This window comes from Acipenser ruthenus, chromosome 5, assembly GCF_902713425.1.
Source record: "Acipenser ruthenus chromosome 5, fAciRut3.2 maternal haplotype, whole genome shotgun sequence".
NCBI lineage: Eukaryota > Metazoa > Chordata > Actinopteri > Acipenseriformes > Acipenseridae > Acipenser > Acipenser ruthenus.
In genome coordinates, this window is record NC_081193.1 from 78,180,798 (window position 1) to 78,201,754 (window position 20,957).

Consider the following 20,957-nt stretch of genomic DNA (forward strand, 5'->3'; position numbering starts at 1 on the left):
TAACTGCAATAAGTATGGTGCTGGTATTGAACCAGCACACATAGCAATTGTTTACTTTAAATATTTCAGTTTTATCTCCTCTCTACTCCCGTTCTCCACTCACGAGCACTCAACCCCATGCAGCCAAAGCTGCAGGTCTATATAGTTGTGACCGAGGGATTAACTAGCTATTAATTATGTTATTATCCCTCGGTCACATTTGCACAGGTTTAGTAATCTGCGTGACTGTCAGTCAGTTAAAACAATCAGTAGCTGACAGTCACGCAGGAAACAATAACATAACAGGAAACAATAACATATAATGACGGACGGCACCTTGCTCGTCCTGCCAAACATAATAAAATGCAAAGTAATACATTAAATACAAAACACAAATCATAATATGCACAGGGGCGGGGAGTACCCTGTCACACCCAGCCATTCTGCACTGGTACAATTACCTATTCAGGGATATCTAGATATTTAATAAGGCAACAAATGTTCCATCCCTAAGCACCACTAACCACCAGTCAAGTCTGAATACTGGTTTGTGTCACTGTATGTTTACGTTACTCATGGATTATTATATGTCCCCCAACTTGGTTGATAACCCCACTGCAATAGGCTTCATATGCAGTACTATATACATGAAGTTAAATATGGAGTGGATTGGAGAAACACTGGTTCTGGGATTTTTCAAAATAAATGTGAAAAAAAGCAAAAGCAGAGTTCTGTGCCTTTTAAATTCACGTTTACAAACCAGTGTGGGAACAGGGACTACTCACGAGTTTGATCATTTTAAAATATAATTTATTCCCCAAACCATGGAGGTATGCATCCCCTTTCCTGCTTCCGTCTCCCCAAAGGAAGCACATCCTTTCCATTTTAGCTTGAGTGCTGGACATGTTTTCTACAGAAGGTATACTGTATCCTCCAAAAATACTATCTCTCAAGGAAAAAATTGCTCCATGTTTCCCAAACGGCTAATGCAAACCTGGTTTCCTTGTCTTGATTCCCCATCACAGCCCTCCCACACACAAGGTCCGAATGCCAGTTGGAGCTTAGTTGGAGAAATCGGGAAATGCTGCCTTGGCAAGCGAGAGTGTTGATTGCTTTACCTTCATTCCAGAGTTCCTTTCCCTGTACTTTCTCTGAAAGATTCCTGCAGTGTTTTTAGTGCACTTTAGGGGTGCCAGATGACAGATCTTAAGCTTTTTTTTTTTTTTTTTTTAAGAAGCCCAGTACAATGGTGTACAGTAAAAATGAAAACAGAAATATTTGTAATGCTTTCAATGTTGAAGGTAAACAGGTATTTTTTTAACGCTCATTAAAGTGCAGAGAGATCACCAATGGCTAGCCTAGCCTACTGAAAATAGTGCTATAAAGAATACCTGTATTACTCCCAGTGATGCTTTGTGTTTTTTTTATTTTACATTTTGTTTTATAACAGGATCATTTAAAGGTATGCAACTTTAAACATACCTTTGCATCACAGCTAATTAATTAATGTAAAGTAAGGAATACCTATGACCAGTAAGTGATGCATGAGTCAGAGCAACCGCAGTTATGTGTTGTAGCCCAGACTGAGCTGTTTTTGAGGTACAAGCCCATAAGAGTAAAGTATCAGTGTTCGACACTTCTAATACTTTTGTATGCATTCATCTTTACATCTACATGTATAAGAGGTTTGGTCCAAAAATTGTATTTAATGCGTTATGGATCCCCATTATAAGATCACTAAATATACCCTTCAAAAAAAAGAAACATAGCAGATATTTTTCTTCTGTCTCTTAAAAATTGGAACAAAACTTCAAAAGAATTGTATTTTTTTAAACACGTTTTTCTGACAGTGTCACATTGTCAGGATTGAAAACACATGACGTATGCGAATACTACAAAACACCGTAGTATTCCCAAAATTAACACCAAGACTTGCAATATTCACATACATTCTCTGCACGTGCAACATGCCGAGATGTGGCTATAAAAGTGGAGGGTTCTCAGCATGCATGTCTTATTGGTGTTTGCTGTAGACACATTTGAAGTTATGCCAAGACTTACCGAGGCTCAACGGGATAATGCTATTGGACATTTGGAAGCCGGCGAACCTCAGTCCGCCGTAGCACGGCATCTGAATGTTTCCCAGAGCACTATAGGACGACTTTGGCACCGATACCAGCAGCGTGGAACAAACCAAGATCCGGTATACCACATGTGATGACGGCAGCCTAGGACAGATTTATACGCCTACGTCATTTACATGACAGGTTCACCACTGCAACCTCTACAACATCAGCACTACCAGGAATGCGTAGACTGTCAGAAACCGCCTACGGGAGGCAGGTGTCCGAGCAAGAAGGCCAGTTAGAGGAGTGATTCTTATGCCGCAACATCGTCGACTACAACTTCAGCGGTGTCAGAATCACAGAGTATGGCTCATACAAAGATGGACAAACGTGGTGTTCAGTGATGAATCCAGATTTCTGCTTCAACGTGCAGATGGAAGAGCACAGGTATACAGGCGACATCATGAACATTTTGCAGCCAGCTGTGTGCGACAGGTTGACAGATTTGGTGGTGGGAGTGTCATGGTGTGGGCGGCAATCTCAGACCGTGGCAGAACCAAACTTGTTCATGTTCAAGGCAACCTGACATGTCAGTGCTATTGTAATGAGATCATACAGCCTCATGTGATCCCATTCATGAACCATCGTAATGTCATTTTCCAGAATGACAATGCACGGCCGGACACAGCCCCGGGCCACCACAGCTTTCCTCACTCAGAACAATGTTCAAGTGCTTCCCTGGCCATCCCTGGGCATACCTGTTCCGGATTTCTGTTGACCTTGAACTTTGTTTGACCTTTGAAAGTGACTTTATTGAATGTCTTAATGATTTCTGTACAGGTTAAGGTTCTTTGGAACTGTCTGTTTTACTATGCAAACTGCCTTACTAATGCTATAAAAAGTACATTCAAAACACCTATGTGTTTCTTTTTTTGAAGAAAGGTTTACAAGTTTAAGGACAGCAGTGATTAAATCTGCCACTCTTTACATTTTTAATTAAAGACCCCCACAGTTTCACACTCCCAATTCATTCCTCTGACAGTACTAGACTGAGTATGTCTGTATGAAGGAGAACCACAAGCCCTGAGCTGTGTGGCTGCAGCCCCAGCCTAAATTGAAGACAGGTTTTGTTTCCCTGTGGAAAACGGGGCAGCAGATAAGCCTGATAAACAGCAAGATTCCTGGCGGTCTTGTGGTTTGAGCCGCTGTGGTCAGCCCATCCACTTACCACCTGCAGATTCAAGCCGGGGGGTCAGGTATAGTCACTGAACGCTGACATCTGCACTTACTCCTGGGATGATTAGCCTACAGGCAAACAGGAAAGTGCCAGCGCTTTCCAGCGGTTAAGTGCTCGGTCTGGACCCCCTGCTATTCCACAGTCTGTTGTTAACTATAGCGCGCAGGATAGATCCAGAGGTCAGAAAGGTAAATCGAAGGAGGCTGCGATTCCTGGTGCACACTGATGTTATACAGCAGGGCTGCCCAATGGATTTCTCTAGAGCCGTACTGTATGTGGCTTAATTAATTATCTTTTGATTTAGAAGGGGAGTAACCCATTAACGGCTCCTACATGGACAATCAATAGTTTTTGGTAGAAGCAAGTACAGTAAAAATGCAGCAAAAATGATAGTCTGTTTAATGAGCACAAACATACTGAAGCGCTGTCTAAGTGCACCTGGAGAAGCTAAAATCAGTCAAGGAGCCTTCTCTAGCCCCTTGCTTTAGGACAATTACATAAAACAGTGCAAAATTAGATCTGAAAACTTTGTGCGGCAGACAGCATTGTCAATAGGTCCCTTGCCTTCACAGCAACGTGCAGAATTGTCCGTCATCATCCCTCACTTTTGCCTGAAAACGGGTGCCATTTGGATTTATCAAGGGCATGGGCAAAATCCCTGATGTCCAGAATGAGGCTTGTGTGGCGAAAGGGAACTAAGTCAGCTAGAAAAGTTCCAGATGATTTTGAAAATGTCCTGAATAGAATAAAAAAAAGCTGTCGCTGACCATCAAGTTTGACAGGAGTGAAATGTGTCCCTGCAAGCCAGTGGACCTTGTCTCCTCAGGAAGATAAACATGTAGAAGTTCGAGGTCTTGATGATTAACGCACGTGAGGTGACGGTTGTCTTGACAACCACACTTGGTGGGAAGCTGTTACCACCGCAGTTGATCTAAGCAGGCATCACACTTGGTGCCACCCTAAAGTTCAGTTTCCTGATGGGTGGCATTTTACTCACAGTAAGAGTTACTGGAGCACATTCTGATTCCGTATTTTCAAAAAACACGGGAAACTCTTGGACTGAGAGACCGAGCCTGCCCTGGCAATGTTTGATGTTTTTGCCACACACATATGTGAATCCTTTCTGAAACGACTGACCGAAGCTCACATTCTACCAGTTTTTGTTCCAGCATCATGTACTGGAAAATTGCAGCCCATTGATGTCAATGTAAACGAACATTTCAAAACCAAATTAAAGTCACAGTTCAGTGAATGGTATGCTAGCATTATCAAATCTGGATTAGACGAAGGCAAGGCTATTAATGACATTAACGTGGACTTTAAAGCACTGAATGTGAAACCAGTTAATGCCAAGTGGCTGATTGAATGTTGTTGCTGATCTCGCTGTGGAAATTAATGTTTTGGTACGTGGCTTGAGAGATGCCAGATTCAGTGATGCTGTTCACAGCCAGGACAGTGCCACAGATATTGCAAGTGAAATAGTAAATAACTATGTACTGTAATGGAACTGTCTCATTAAAATTATTATTATTATTTTTAATTGAGCACATAATCTTCCATGTAATACAGTAGTTATTGAAAATTAGTACTAGTTACAGTGTTAAAGTTGTAGTTGTGTTAGTTATTGCATTTGTACTAGTTAGTAAATACAGGTACATTTTTATTGAAGTTGTACTGAGTACAGTAGTTGTTTTTTTTTAAATGATTATTTTTTTTGTACAACACTTTGGGATTCTTATCATGAAAAAAGTTTTATAAATTAAATGTTGCTGTTATTGAATAAACTGAAGTCTATTCAACTAAGTTATGCTTGTGCACTGTGGATATAAAGGGTGCTGATATCAACCACACAAAATTGTCTGGCTGTGAAAATAAAGAGGTTTACAGTAATATGATACATGAGTGGAGTCTGTATTTGTTTAAAGAACATTGCCAGCTTAATAACATGGTATATGGCTATGTAACAGGGCAAGAAGCCCTGTACATGGATTTTGTTTAGTTTTAGTTTTAGAATGGGGTCTTTTGTTGTATTATTGTGATGATTTATTTATGTTTGTAAATAACGGTGAAAGTCATGTTTTTTGGTGTATGATTTATTTGTTGCTATCGTTATGTGTAAATATGACGGCGAGAGCCATGCGCCGTGTTTGTTATTGTTTTTGTTTATTTTTAAATGTGTTCTGGCAGAGGCGAGATTGGTGCTCATTCTCTGCCAGGAATAAATTAAAAACCTTGTGCAGAAGGTAGCCATCTCCTGATTTAATTAAGTGATTAATTTGTTGCTAATCGGGAGATGGTCACCTGCATAAAAGCCTGCAGCTTGCTGCACTCAGGGTGGGTGTATGAGAGGAGCAGAGAGAGCGAGGAGAGAGAAAAAACGAAACTTAAAAAAAAATATACAGGAACAGTGACAGCGACTGCCCAGCCTGACCTGTATTTATTATTTTGTGTTCGTGATTTGTTTTATTTAAACCTTTTATTTTCGCTCTGTGAGCAAGTCTTTTTGTTAAACCTTTTTATTTATTTTTGTGTTATTTAAAAATAAAATGGCAAACGCCGCCTTTAACTGCATTACTTGGTGTCAGCATCTGTCCTGACGTCACCGCCCAGCCATCCTGTCACAGGCTACAAAATCTGATCGAATGAGTAACACAGAGAAGAATGCTCTGCTTCACTGAAAAGGTGTGACACACATGTAGTGTGTCATTGCTTCCATTTCCATGACTGGAGACAGATTCCTTTCATAGCTCAGATGGTGTGGCTTGAGCACCAGGGAAGCATAAAAAGCTAGCCAAAGGATGCAGTGTTTATTAAAAATGTGTCTCGCATTCCTCTTGGTGGTGAGTAATTAGTGTTTCCCCTGCTGTGTTTCAGACTTGAGGAGAGAATGGAGGTGTTCCTGGAGGACTCTGACCCTGACGCTGCCCTGGACGTGGGTGCCGACATGCGAAAAATCCAGCACTGCTTCCAGAAGCTGAAGGTGAATTCAGCGTTTCTGCTAGGAAAAACTGTTGTCTGTCACAGTGACAGGTCACAGGGCCGGATTTAAGGGGGGGCCAACGGGACATTTGTCCAGGATCCAAACTACAGTGGAGGGTGTTGGGGCACGAAAAACATACGATGCATTACAAACAGTAACACGGTACGGTGCCGCAACTCCACCCACTCTCTATCTCCGCTGTCTGCCGCAAACACACCCCCTCAACACAGACTCGGGGACGATGACGAGTGATGTAAAACATGACCTTATATGGGGGCGTGCCGGCATCTTTCACGTCAAATTGATGCAACCACGAACGACGTAGAATTTTTTGATACTGTAGTCAGCTGAATGTCAATGTCAAGTATAGAGAGACTGAGCGACGCAGCTAAACGGAAGAAACAAAAAGAAAAGCAAACAAGCGAAAAAAAAATGTGCTTAGGAAAATACCCAAATTATCAAATTCCGGATTAAATCATTGCAAGACAATGCCGGAACGACAGCAACAGTGGATCTACTAGGTTTAACTGTCATCGCTGATGACGACTTTGCGAAGAAGAGCTAGGCCTGGGTGCAGAAAGCACTCATAACCCTGATCCTGCTGTGCTTACCTTCAGTAATGATCCAGCCAAATGGAAAGTGGACGACGAGTCACTTCGCATGTTCTGGACAGAGCGGGGACCCGCTGATTGCCAGAATCGCTGTGATAGGTATGTGGCTTCAAACAGAAAATGCGAGCAGGGTCAAACTCGACACATTCCGAAAAGCATTTTTAAATGAACGCTGCAGAATGGGGAAATAATTGATTGTGAGTGGTTGCTGTAGTCGCCGTCAAAAGGGTGTATATTTTAGGGCTCCCGAGTGGCGCATCCAGTAAAAGCACTCGCTAGAGTGCAGGATGGGCTATATAGCCTGGACGTCGCCTGTTCGAGTCCAGGCTATTCCACAGCCGACCGTAGACGGGAGCTCCCAGGGGGCGGCGCTCAGTTGGCCGAGCTTCGCCCGGGGGGAGGGAGGGTTAGGTCAGCCAGGGTGTCCTCGGCTCACCGCGCAGCAGCGACCCCTGTAGTCTGGCCGGGCGCCTGCGGGCTTGCCTGTAAGCTGCCCAGAGCTGTGTTGTCCTCCGACGCTGTAGCTCTGAGGCGGCTGCACGGTGAGTTCGCAGTGTGTAAAGAAGCGGGCGGCTGACGGTACACACTTCGGAGGACAGCGTGTGTTCATCTTCGCCCCTCCCGAGTCAGCGCAGGGGTGGTAGCAGTGAGCTGAGCCTAAAAAATAATTGGGCATTTCAAATTGGGGAGAAAATAATAAAAACTAATTGGCAACGACTAAATTAAAAAAAAGAAAAAAAAAAAAGGGTGTATATTTTGCTTTGTTTGCAAATTATTTTCATCAAAGAAAAGTGCATTGACTGATTCAGGATTTGATGATTGGAAACACGCTGCTGTCAGAGTCCAGTATATGTGAAGAGCTAATTGGACTGATGGGGAATAAAGTAAAATCTGCAGTTATTCAAGAGATTAATGATGCAAAGTATTTCTCTATCAGTGTTGACAGCACACCTGATTAATCTCACGATGAGCTCACCTTCATTATACGCTAATGGAATCGACTTTTCAAACTGCAGAGGCCAATCATATAACGCAGCAAATATGTCTGGAAAATACAAAGGTGTCCAAGCCCGGCTAAAAGAAATAAACCCAAACGCTGTTTATATTCCGTGTGCTGGACATTCATTAAATTTTGTTGGAAACAAGGCAGCTGAATGCTGTGTGGATGCCATGTCTTTCTTTGGTATTCTAACAGGAATATACAATCTGTTCTCCTCTTCCTCTTATCGCTGGGAAATACATTGTCAAAACCTGAAGAAAAATTGGATTGTTGTCAAGCGATTGTCAGACACAAGGTGGCCAGCAAGACACGATGCTGCTAGGGATATGTGCAGATAAAGAATGCTCTGGATAGAGTCACTCAAGACAGTGACCGTCAACCACCAGAAAGAAGACACGTGGCTAAACACTTCAGCAGCCAGATGGACCACATAGAAACAGTCATTCTAGCTGACTTGTGGGATACAATCCTGGAGAGATTTAATGCAACAATTAAGTCGGTCCAAGCAGAAGACATCAAACTGTCACTGGTGGTTAAATTACTGGAATCTCTAAAATCATATCTTGAAAAAATTCGAAATGATTTTGATGATTATGAAGAACGCACCATACAATTAGCAGTTGTGAAGACATACCAGAATGTAACGCGACGGGAGAGACGACTGCCCAGTGCTCTGCAAGATGGACCCAGTCACACTGAAGTACGTGTCCAAGGCAGAGAAAAATTTCGTGTTTGACTTTCGTAAAAATCCTGGATACCCTTTCAACGCACTGCCAGCTCCGAATAGAAGCCTATGTCAATGTACACAACGTGTTTGACTTTCTGACCGAGTTTCAAAACATGTCAGCATATGATATTCAGAAAAAAGCTGCAGCCCTCGTGTCCACTTATCCTTCAGATTTGGATGGCTCTTTCCCAGCAGAAATGCTTCACTTTGCTGAATTTGTTGTGGGTAAAGAGAAGAAGACAGCTTCTGACCTCCTTTGCCACATTTTAAATGCCCCTGTGATTTCCACATTTCCAAATGTTACCACGGCTTTGCGTATTTACCTTTCCTTGATGTGCACCAACTCCTCTGGCGAAATGGTCATTCTCTCGTATGAACTGAGAGCCACCATGAGCCAGGATCGTCTCAACTGCCTTGCAATCATGTCCATGGAATGTGACATTTTGAGAGAGTTGGATTTCTCTGATATCAAAGACTTTGCAAGGGCGAAATCAAGAAGGAGAACATTTTAAAGTGGTGAGTCAATTTTCATATTGCTTGTGTGCACTGTATTGCAATGTAGTAAGAACGCATAGTAACATTGTATACTGTTTTTTTTTTTTAATTGGTTTTGGGCAATGATATTTTGGTCGCTTGAAATCCAGTTTTTTTTTTTTTTTTAATTTATTTGTTTTACTTTATTTGGGGGGGAGGGGGGGAGTCACAGCACAAAACGTCAGCACCATTCATGTCCACTCTTAACACAATACACATACACGTAGTTATAGGCCTATGAGAAAAAGTAAAAAAATGAATTCCTTTCACTTAGCAGCCTTATTTTTTTAATTAAGCATAACATGAAAGAAAATAGTTATAACAATTTGTTTTCAAAAGTTGTTGAGTTTTGTTCTTATTGTTTAACATTCATATTTCGCTTCATAATTTCAAATTCAAATATTTTACGTAGCAGTTCTTGGCGTAACTGAAAACTACAAGTATAATATCAGAGTGAATTAAAGCATTTTGTACGGAAAAGATAGGAGGGTGTGCAAAATTACATAAGACTAGACTTGTTCTTCTCCCACTTGTTCTTCTCCCAATTTGTGATTCTTCAAACAATATAGTGTATGGAGTATTTCTGAGAAAACATACAGTATTGATTGAAGTGTCACTGGCTATGATGGTATTGGTGTTCTGTTTTCTAACAAATGGTTTAGATTCTATGGTTTTATGTTACAGTTTGGTTTTATGTAATTGGAATCAAACGGCTGTAGCACCACTTACTGTACATTTAAAAGTGATAAAATGATATACAATTTGAAACAACACCATCTGGTGTCCATTGAAAGAGAATTACGCCACTTGGTGGTTTTTGGAGGGATTTTTAACAAAATGTAGTGGATGCATTTGTATAGGAAAGGAGTTATCCTGGGCAACTGATCGGTATGGCATGTTGAGGCTGTTGTGAATTGAAACTACTGTATGAGTCCTTATAAACTGTAGAGAGTTAATCCATTCCTTAATTAAATCCCAATTTAGTGAAAGCCTACTTTGGAGATTTGCAATTTAGTTTTTCAACTTCAGAATTCAGCACTACATGGCAATGCCTAGAAGTTGGAATAATGGCAGGATGCACCATTTCTCCACTGGCTTTTACCATGGCAATGGAAGTAATAATTAGGGCATCAAAATGGCTAGTGGGAGGAGAGCGCTTGGCTTCTGGAATGCAACTACCACCAATTCGAGCATACATGAATGACATGACAACCATGACTACAACAGTAGCCTGCACTAATCGGTTATTGGGCAAATTAACCAATAACATTGAATGGGCACGAGTGCAATTCAAGCCCACTAAATCAAGAAGCATCTCTATAATTAAAGGTAAAGTAGTAGATAACAGTGTCTGAGAAGCCAGTGAAAAGTCTTGGGAGATGGTACGACAGGGATCTAAAGGACACAGTTCGTGTGGGAGAAGTTAGACAACAAGCAGTAGAAGGGTTGAAGCGCATAGACAGCAGCGCTTTACCAGGCAAACTAAAACTCTGGTGCTTTCAGTTTGGTCTACTGCCGAGGTTGCTGTGGCCACTGACTGTGTACGAGGTGTCTTTGACAACAGTAAAGAAGCTTGAAGCTTTAATCAGTTCATACATCAGGAAATGGTTGGGAGTTCCACGCTGCCTCAGCAGGGACTTTATGGTAAAGGAATACTGCAGTTACCAGTCTCCACTCTAACCGAGGAGTTTAAGTGCGCCAAGGTCAGACTGGAAATGACATTAGTAGAGTCTCGCGACAAATGCGTAAGGGAGGCAGCACCTGTGTTGAAAACTGGAAGAAAGTGGGCGGCAAAGAAAGCTGTGGAGGATGCAAAGGCTGCCCTTTGAATTGGTGATATCATAGGGCAAGTTCACCATGGAAGAGGGGGTCTTGGTCTCAGTTCAGCTCCTCCTACATGGCACAAGGCAGCCCCAGCTCAACGGAGGAAGCTGGTAGTCACCGAGGTGCAAAAGCAGGAGGAGAGGATGAGGTGCGTAAAGGCCGTTTCCCAGGCCAAGCAGGGAGAATGGATGAGATGGGAGAGTGTGGAACAACACAAGATTGGCTGGCAAGACCTGTGGTCAATGGAACAGAGCAGGATCAGTTTCCTCATCAGGTCAACATATGATGTTCTCCCATCACCACAGAACCTAAACCTCAGGGTAGGAGAGGATCCCTCATGTCCTTTGTGTTCATCACCTGCAACATTAAGGCACATTTTGACAGGATGTAAGGTGGCTCTTAGCCAAGGACGGTTTACTTGGCGCCATGACCAGGTGCTGCGATGTTTGGCCTTAGCATTGGAAGACAAGCGTAACATGACCAATAAGTTGCCACCAGGTCCATCAAAACATTACACACAAAAGACAACATTCCTTTGCCCAGGAGAGCAACCACCAAGAAAAGGTGTTAAAACCAATCCTCGCCCAGGACAACTGGAAGCTGCTAGAGACTGGAAAATGCTGGCAGATGTTGGTCAACGGCTTATTTTTCCACCTAAGATTGCCACCATTAACCTTCGACCAGATATTGTCTTGTGGACTGGATCAGCATGCCTTGTCTACCTGGTACAGTTAACAGTGCCATGGGAGGATGCTGTAGATGAGGCGTATGAGAGGAAGAAACTGCGGTATGCTCAACTAGCCACTGAAGCGGAACAGCGGGGATGGAGAGTCCGGGTTTACCCAGTAGGGGTGGGTTGTCGAGGATTTGTGGCACACTCTACAACCCTGTTTCTCAGAGACGTCGGATTCAGTGGCCAAGAGTTGCGTCGCACAGTGAAGAACTTATCTGAAGCAGCAGAGAGGAGCAGCAACTGGCAGTGGTTGAGATGGAAAGATTCTGGCAGGGGATCTCAAGCACAACAGAAAGAAAACACTGCTGATGTACGGGTAAGTAAGCTGGGCTGAGTTGAGTGGGGGACGGAGGGGGGTGATGCTGGGACGCCAGAATCACCGTCGAGCCCTCTTGTGGTGTCGTGGGCTAGTCGACAAAACACTGAGGATGGAAGGTGCCCACTTGAAGACCCCAGAGAGGTACCCTACTTCGCTCAATCCAGACGCTTGTCATGCTGATGCACTGGGGAGGCCACATTGTGCTTGATCCCCGGAGCCAGCTCTGAGCCCACTTACGGATCAGGAGGCCTGAAGATCGATGGGTGACCTCCATTCCATGCGTTCTTCTCTAACTCTTTGCCTGGATTCGCGGGGCACCTGACCAGTAGGGGTCGCTGTCTGAAGCACAGTGGTGAGGTGAACACTCCCCAGCTGATTTACCTTTGTAGCCCAGCAGGAGCGCAAAGACCAGTGCAACCTCCCTGTGAGCCCCTAACCAAGAACCACAGCTGTTGTGTGTGCTGATGCGCCAGGGAGGCAAATAAGCTGATCCCTGGAGCCAGCATTACACTTCAGCCATCAACACCAGACAGAAGGATATCTACATCATCATATGAAAGGAAACGCAAATGGACAGAGACACAGATGAATCACATTAGTTTACTGTAAAGCTACGTCTTAGTTGGTGCTTATCTTGGCATTAGCAAATCAGCATGAAGTTTTAACATCTACTCTTGTGTAATGGAAATCATCACCAAGTGTCCATTTTTATTTCCAAGTGTCAGGGGTCTCAAATGTATACACCCACCGTAGTCTGGTAGCTGGTGAGATTTGTTTAAGTCTGAGTGATGGCTGTTTATCTCACTTGGGGTTTGTTATTGCTCTGAGGCCAGACAGTCGCCCTACTGCAGTATTGTGTGACGTTCTTTCTGGAGACATGTTTACATTGCTGTGCCCTACATGCATGCTAAACATGAACATACAGTCTGATTTAGGAGAATGTTTTAAGTGCACATATACAATTTATTAAGTGGTGGAGGTTCAGTCATAGTGGTTTTGTGCTGTTAACCAGATAACAGATCACATATACTATATTGGACCTTTTGCTCTGACACTAAAGCTATCATATAAGAACATAAGAAATATGGCCTTTCAGTGCTTGTCCTAGTATCTGATTGATCTCAGAACTTTGTCAAGTCGGGTATTAAAGGATCCCATGATTCAGCATCACCAACATGGCTGGGTAACCTATTCCATACCCTCACCACTCTGTGTAAAGTGTCTCCTACCCTCTGTCCTAAGTCTATCTCCACTTAAAGTCAATGGATACCAATATACAGGTATACATGGTCTAATCGATAACATCACACAACATGTGACCACATATATTGCAGCTTAGAGGGGTTTATAATTTTACTTACATCCTCCAAATTTTGGCCAGTCAATATATGTGGACAATTGTCCACTGGGGGCAAAGTTGAGAACATCAAAGTTAGTTCTTTTGAGTGACCTATGAAAAGCCTCCAGAGATAAAAAGGCTACTGCATTTTCCCCACTTAACTATGCATCCGGAACTAAAGTGTATTTTCTTTTCTAACTTGTGTTCTACAGATCTTGGTCACAGAGAGGCGGTCCAGTCCATCCAGCCTGAGAAAGGGAGACCAGCTCTCTTCACCCCATCTCCCAGACAGCACCCTAGACGTGGAGAGTGACAGCACTCCCCAGATGAATAAACTGAAAGAACTGCTGCAGCAGAGAGACAACGAGATCAGTATCCTTCCACTTCTCCTGTACCAGTATTCATATTATTCTGTACTTCGTTATTATTCTTGGTGGATTTCTCATAATGCAGTTATGTTTTATTTATCGTTCATTTTACATGTAATCATAAGCTGCCCATCAAGGGGTGCCAATCCAGCAGTTAGCCTATGACAGTGCTAACAATAATCTTTTCCAGGCGCGTATTAGTGTAACACATTTTCAATCCAGCTCAAGCCAATTCCAGACAGTTGACATTCAATCCGGTTTGGTTGCACTGGAAGCAGTGTCGGGAAGGAGTCCCATGCTATTGGATCAGAGTATTGGAATGTCTTTTCACTCACACCTGCAGTAAATGCTGTCATTAGAGATTAATCAGAAGAACTTCTGTAACTGGGTCATCAGTATGTAGACAGTTATAGCAGTTTATTTCAGCTAATTAATTTACAAATTAGAACAAAAATCCAGAAATGGCATCTAAATTAATAATATTTCATTGGTCATTAATGTTTAAGTATTGTCCACTTGAGAGAACACTCTATTTAAATTTGCCTATATAACAATTACACATCAGTCCAAAGAAATGCTTTCTTTCCATTCTCAGGGACTTGCTGATTCAGTCTTCCAGAGCCTTACAACCTTTCTGTTAACCCAGTTTTCAGCACAATCCCTGTTTCAAATATAAACCTCTCTCTTCCTAGCGATGACATCACAGTGCTACTGTAATGGGCTTTGATTTGCTCCATATGGCTGATAGTCCCACTGCCTGTAACCAGACTGTTAGCTCACAGTTTCTCGAACTGCACCCAACTTTGCTTCTCATAAAAACCTCATTCTAATTGCTGACTCCGAGCCCCAGTGTCCTGACATTTTATGACACTCAGCAAGCAGATGTTGATAACACTATGTAACACATTTTTTGTTCCTGGGTAGTAAGTGTTATTTCCTAATTGCTTATGCCTCAAAAGTATAGAAAATGGCTATTATTCCCCACAAACTTTGCTTTTGTGACCAGGACAGTGATATTTTTAAATTGACCTATTTCCAATGAGAAAACGGGCGAATTTGTGTCTTTTCGTTCACATAAAGTCAGAAAAAAACAACATATGTATCCAAATTAACATGTATTTATACTAAAGTAATACAAAAATGACTACAAAAGATTTAGAAGTGAGTAGTTTTTCGAGATTTACGATTATACTGTAAATCACTTTCACGAATCAGCCCTCAAATGTAGTCTCCCATCATGTTCTCGTTATACTGTCCTTGGTAGCGGCGTTCAAAGTCCAGTATATCCTGATGGAAGCACTCGCCTTGCTCCTCCGAGTACGCTCCCATGTTCTCCTTGAATTTATCAAGATGAGCATCAAGGCTATGGACTTTGAGGGACATCCTACAGCCCATTGTGCCGTAGTTCTTCACCAGAGTCTCAACCAGCTCCACATAGTTTTCGGCCTTGTGATTGCCCAGGAAGCCCCGAACCACTGCGACAAAGCTGTTCCAAGCCGCTTTCTCCTTACTAGTGAGCTTCTTGGGGAATTCATTGCACTCCAGGATCTTCTTTATCTGTGGTCCGACGAAGACACCGGCTTTGATCTTTGCCTCAGACAGCTTAGGGAAGAAGTCTTGAAGGTACTTGAAGGCTGCCGACTCCTTATCTAGAGCTCTGACAAATTGTTTCATAAGGCCCAATTTTATGTGCATTGGTGGCATCAGCACCTTCCGGGGGTCCACCAGTGGCTCCCACTTGACGTTGTTCCTCCCCACAGAGAACTCGGTCCGCTTGGGCCAGTCCCGCCTGTGGTAGTGCGCCTTGGTGTCCCTGCTGTCCCAAAGGCAAAGATAACAGGGAAACTTGGTAAAACCACCTTGGAGACTGTGACAGGATGGTAGAGGATACTGGCGTTCTCAAGACTCAGAGGCAGTATTTTAGAAATGGGGGTTTATTTTTAATAAACCAAAACATAAATAAAACAAAGAAATGCCACACGGCAAAATAAAGGGCACAATGGCCAAAACAAAGATTTAAACACAACAGAAATATCTTAAACTAAATATACAAAACTCACAGTTATGAAAACCAGCAAACACACAGGCCCCAGCTCTTCATTATTTCTCCTTTGTTCTCCTCCCTCTCCCCCGTGCTGCAGCATGGCCAGCTTTATATTGGCCAGCTGGGCCATTTAAACAATTAATAATATAATCCCCCAATTTGGTGATTGGGATCATGTGTTTAATTGGCGGCCATTCCAGCTCTGGTCTGTAGCTCCACTCCAGAGCCAGAATGGTCGCCCATCACGTGACCCCTTCCATTAAAGGGGCAGGACAACTTTGTCCTGCCACAAGACCCATCAGGAATGCCACCATTTTGAAGTCTCCTATGACCTCCCAGCCGTACTCATCATACTTCAAGGCGTCCAGCAAGGTCTTGATGCTGTTGTAATCCTCTTTGAGGTGCACCGAGTGAGCCAGGGGAAGAGACGGGTACTTGTTACCATTATGGAGCAGCACGGCTTTGAGGCTCCTGGATGAGCTGTCAATGAAGAGGCGCCACTCATTCTGGTTACAGGCGATTCCGATTGCCTCGAACAGACTGGTCACATTGTGGCAGAAGCAGAGCCCATCTTGACAGGTGAAGAAGCTGTAAAAAGGTTGGTGACGCTTCCTCTGATCTGTGACTTGCACACTTTCATCCAGCAAGTTCCACTGCTTGAGCCTAGACGTCAAAAGCTCGGCATTGGACTTGGTGAGACCAAGATCTCTAATCAAGTCGTTGAGGTCTTTTTGGTTGGGGTAGTATAGGTTTCTCTCCTCAGCTCCACCTCTGAAATTGTCATCTGGATCTACAACGTCTTCCTCGCTCTCTGACTTGCTGCTCTCTTCTAAAGACGGCTGCTCTCTCTCCGGAGGAGTGGGTACGGGGAGCTCATGGCAGTGTGGCACTGGGGCGATGGAGGAAGGAAGGTCCGGATACGTGATAGCAGGTGCATTCTTGCCAGTCCCATGACTAATGTGTAAGAGATTCTCGCAACATTTTTCATATATGATATATTTTTTCAATAACATTGAAAATTGTAAAACATTTTAAAATTAAAAACTTTTACAATTTAAAAAATTTTAACAAATTTTATAACATAAAATTCAGAGCAACAATTGTCCATCTTACCTTCCAGAGTTTTTTTGCAGTGCTCACAGGTGAAATGAGGTGCCCAGGGTTTGTCTTGATCCCCGACAGGCATGCTGAAATATGCCTTGTAGGCCTCACACATCTTAGCAGATGCTTCCACGGAGTACTTTTTCGCTCTTGTCTTGATAAATTGGCCGCAGACATAGCAAAATGCGTCTGCCGGATGCTTGCAGCCTCTTGATGCCATCTCAGAAAAATGCAGATATGTATCCACTTAGGCAGCTGGAACTAAACTGAACTGGTGGGCTTAAGGCCCCTGTATTTATACTACTATTAATATTACTCCAAGTTTACTCAGCACTGAATCTATCTGGAATGTTCTGGAAAATAGGTAAATTTCAAAATATCACTGTCCTGGTCACAAAAGCAAAGTCTGTGGGGAATAATAGCCATTTTCTATATTTTTGAGGCATAAGCAATTAGGAAATAACACTTACTACCCAGGAACAAAAAAAAAATAATAATAATTTATTACACTGTGATAACCACTGCTGTCTTATTAAAAGTCTGTATAATTCAGGTTGTTATAATTGTAGTTGTACCACTGTGGGTTTTATACCCATCGTTGTTCCGTGCACATTAAGCCTAATTGGACTGCTTTACCCGGTATGAGATCATTTCATCACTGATTTGAAAAGTTTGAGCAGCAGTGCTCTACCCATTAAATGAGCCTCAGCCTCCCTTCGCTTCATACAGCCATAAGAGATCTACCTCATATAAAACCGTGAAGGTGCCAGCTATTAAGTCTAATTTTGTTACAATGAAATGCTACCTCAAGGGCTTTTTCCAGTGTGCTATCTCATAAAACCAGGGCATCCACAGTAATCAGGTTCTTTCAAACGTTGTTATGGGTTTACAGTATGTAAGGCCAGACATGTTTTGCGGTTCCAACCAGCTCCTAATTTTAAGTATGCTTCTTAAATCTCCAGTGCTTTCCGGTGTACACTGTTTTTTTTGCTGTCCTGGTCTGTGTAATTGATAGGGCTGCTGAGCTGCTGTAATTTTAATAATTCAAACACAGTCCTCCCTGTAATGTTATATATTTCTCATTTGTAACAAAAATAGATTAAAGAGACTTGAATGCACTGTTAGAGAGGGTGGCTTTCAATGCCTCGGTACACAAAGGGCTCAATTTGAAAGATTTCAACCAGGGGTTTCAAACAAATGCCAGGTGATCCTGCCTCTCACCACTTTTCACACACCCAAATCATGTGTATGCAAACCTGCATAACATTGCACATTAACGGATGAGCTACTTGCAGACTCCTTTTTGCCATCTGTTCCAATGGTTATGAAACATTTCTCATGCTAGAATTAATCAATTAACCACATTTGTGATTATAACATACATTTACTGCAGTCTGTAGATCAATCTTTGTGTTTTTTGGCCCCATGCTGGTACTGGTCTGAACATCAGCATGGTCTCTATCTTGGAATTGGGTTTGGAAACCCTGATCCTTGCAGTTTCAGTATTTAGAGACTGCTGGGGGAAGCTATCAAGATAATACTGTGTTGTTTGGCTAATCCATTATATCAATTAAAAACAGTTGAGAGAAATACCAATGATGGTGGTCCTTGATCTTTGACAGAAGCACTTAGCACTTAATGATGCCACAGACTGTCACCACCAACCACTAAGCTGGCTTGAACGGTCAACCCATATTTATTAGAGTTGTTTAGAAGTTTATGACTATTCCCTTATAAGCAAATCAGTAGTAGCACTTAGGTTACTAAAACTACTTGGACATAGATTATTAGAGCATGAGCCACACTGTAAGGACAGAAAGGTTTGAGAAATGTTTTATGTAGATATAAACTAGAAAGTGTCTTTCCTTTTCCTTAACCTGCACTCCAGCTATTCTGGTAAACATGCTGAAAAAAGAGAAGAAAAGGGCCCAGGATGCTGTGACCCAGCTAAGCGCCAGCTCCAACGGACACTCGCTGTCCCAGGGTTCCCTGGGCTCTTCGGGGACAGAGCCTGCCGAGGCATCAGGGAGGTTGTTCAGTGAGCTTCAGACCAGGGGAAGCCTTGCAGGGGACAGCCCTCTGCACCACACAATAGGTAGGAGGCATATTTGTATTGCTGTGCACATCTTGGGGGTGGGGGGATTTTTGCTGTTGTATTACTCCTTTTGAATATAATGCTGCATTGCTTATAAACATTTTACCATAGTAAATTTACGCTGTAATTTTGCACATTTTGTGTGTTTTCCTATGGCTATACTTTGCATTTGCTGTAGTTTGCCAAGGTTTTTTTTTTTAATATACTTTACCATAGTTCTCTGGACTTTGCAATGCTTTCACTGTGCTTTATCACACTTTGCTATGCTTTTACTTTGGGAAACTTTTATAAGGTATATTGTACTGTTAAGATCCCGAGGCTTCTCATTGTGTGACCAGTTACAAAGGAGCTTCAAGCCCCAGTAGATTAGCAGGTGTCCAATCCTGCTGCCTTAGCAAATTGCCTTTTTTCACCTGGCAGTGAGGATAACCAACCCCAGCCAGTTTTCTCACCTTAGCCTGTAGGATGCAAAGGCCAATGTAGTGGCCCCTATAGGTCCCCAGCCAAGGAGCCACTTGGGGACCCTTAAAATATCTTCTGTTTTTTTAAATCATTGTATATTTTACAAAATGAGAGATTAGCACATAATGATTTTAAAAGTACACGGGTTCCAGATTTATTATAACACATTTAAAAGAGCCCAAAACTCCTTGCAAACTGGAAAAAAAAATGCTATTCCTTAAATACCTTTTTTTTTTTTTTTTTTTAAATAACTAAGCATAACTGGAAATATTGGGGTTTCCATTTCCTGGCTTGTAACATTGCTTTTTATAAAGCTAACATTGTTTGACACAGCAGCTGCTTTTGTTTAATGTAAATAATTAAACAGCCTAAAACAGTTGGCATGTTCCATATTGTTCTGCTTAATAGAAGAATGCTCTGAGTGGAAGTGTCTGGGTCTCTCTTGATGAGTCAATACATTGTTCGAGTGCCTTGCATGTTGCAGGAACTCAATCACCATTCCCTGTGATGTCAGGGCTGCTTTTAATGGTACACAGGAGCTGTAATTGGCTGTGAGTTTCGCTTTTACTTTTTGCACTTTTATTGTGATATTACACCCCTCATGAAGAAAACTCATGAAGAATTCAATTTGTTCAAGACCACTGCAGAGAAGACTTGACGAAATTGATGCACAGCATGTTTACCTACTACTGCACACAGACGTGAGATGGTTAAGCAAGGGGAAAGTACTGCAATGATTCAGAGATCTTCTGCCACAAATAAAGATTTTTTTAGAATATAGAAATGAACACCACCACCAACTGTGGCTTTTAGAGCTGGCTTTTCTGACTGACCTGACGGCAAAACTGACTGAATTAAAGATGGAACTTCAGAGAACACAGAAAGACATTACTGAAATAAGCTCAGTGAAAACCTTCCAAGAAAAATTGAAACTGTGGATAACACAACTTCAAAAAAAGGACCTGAATCATTTTCCAAGCATGAGTGAAGAAGTAGAAAAACAGAAGGGAACCTCTCATCTTTTGAAAAATACACCTCTCACTTGGAAAGAATTCAAGCAGAATTTGAAAGGCGCTTCGCGGATTTCAAACATCTGGAGCTGGTAGCCACCTTCATATCCTTTCCATTCATTACGGTTGATGTAGGTGAAATTGCAGAAAAAATTGGGTCAGTGTTTAACCTTGACAAGGCAGATCTTGAAAATGAAATACTAACCATTTAAAATGACATCCAACTAAAATGCTGAGTTTCAGATGCTACTTTTTGGGCACGGGTCAATACATCAAAATACCCAGAAATAAAGAATGACTGCATGAGACTTGCTCTCACTAAGTACACCCTGAACTTCAACAAACTGGCTGATGAGATGCAGTGCCAGGCCACTCACTAATGGGAAGTTTCACTTACATTCATTATTTTTTTTATTAGAGTCTATAGGTAGATTGCAAGACTTTGGGTAAATCTAAAGTAGCTCCTCATCAGAAAAAGGTTGGGAACCCCTGTTGAAGGGCATTCCTCCTAGATTTTACTTGGTAGTG

The 20,957-nt window shown here is 42.3% G+C and overlaps 1 protein-coding gene across 2 annotated transcripts in view; it reads left to right on the plus strand.

The window, feature by feature from the left end:
- LOC117403331 (kinesin-like protein KIF6) overlaps nt 1-20,957 on the plus strand; it is a 132,704-nt gene that overhangs the window by 40,921 nt on the left and 70,826 nt on the right. For both annotated transcript variants that reach the window (XM_034005399.3, XM_034005401.3), the window contains exons 11-13: nt 6,157-6,262; nt 13,562-13,721; nt 18,751-18,957. In XM_034005399.3, coding sequence (XP_033861290.2) covers nt 6,157-6,262; nt 13,562-13,721; nt 18,751-18,957 — 473 coding nt within the window. The remainder of the gene's footprint in view (nt 1-6,156; nt 6,263-13,561; nt 13,722-18,750; nt 18,958-20,957) is intronic.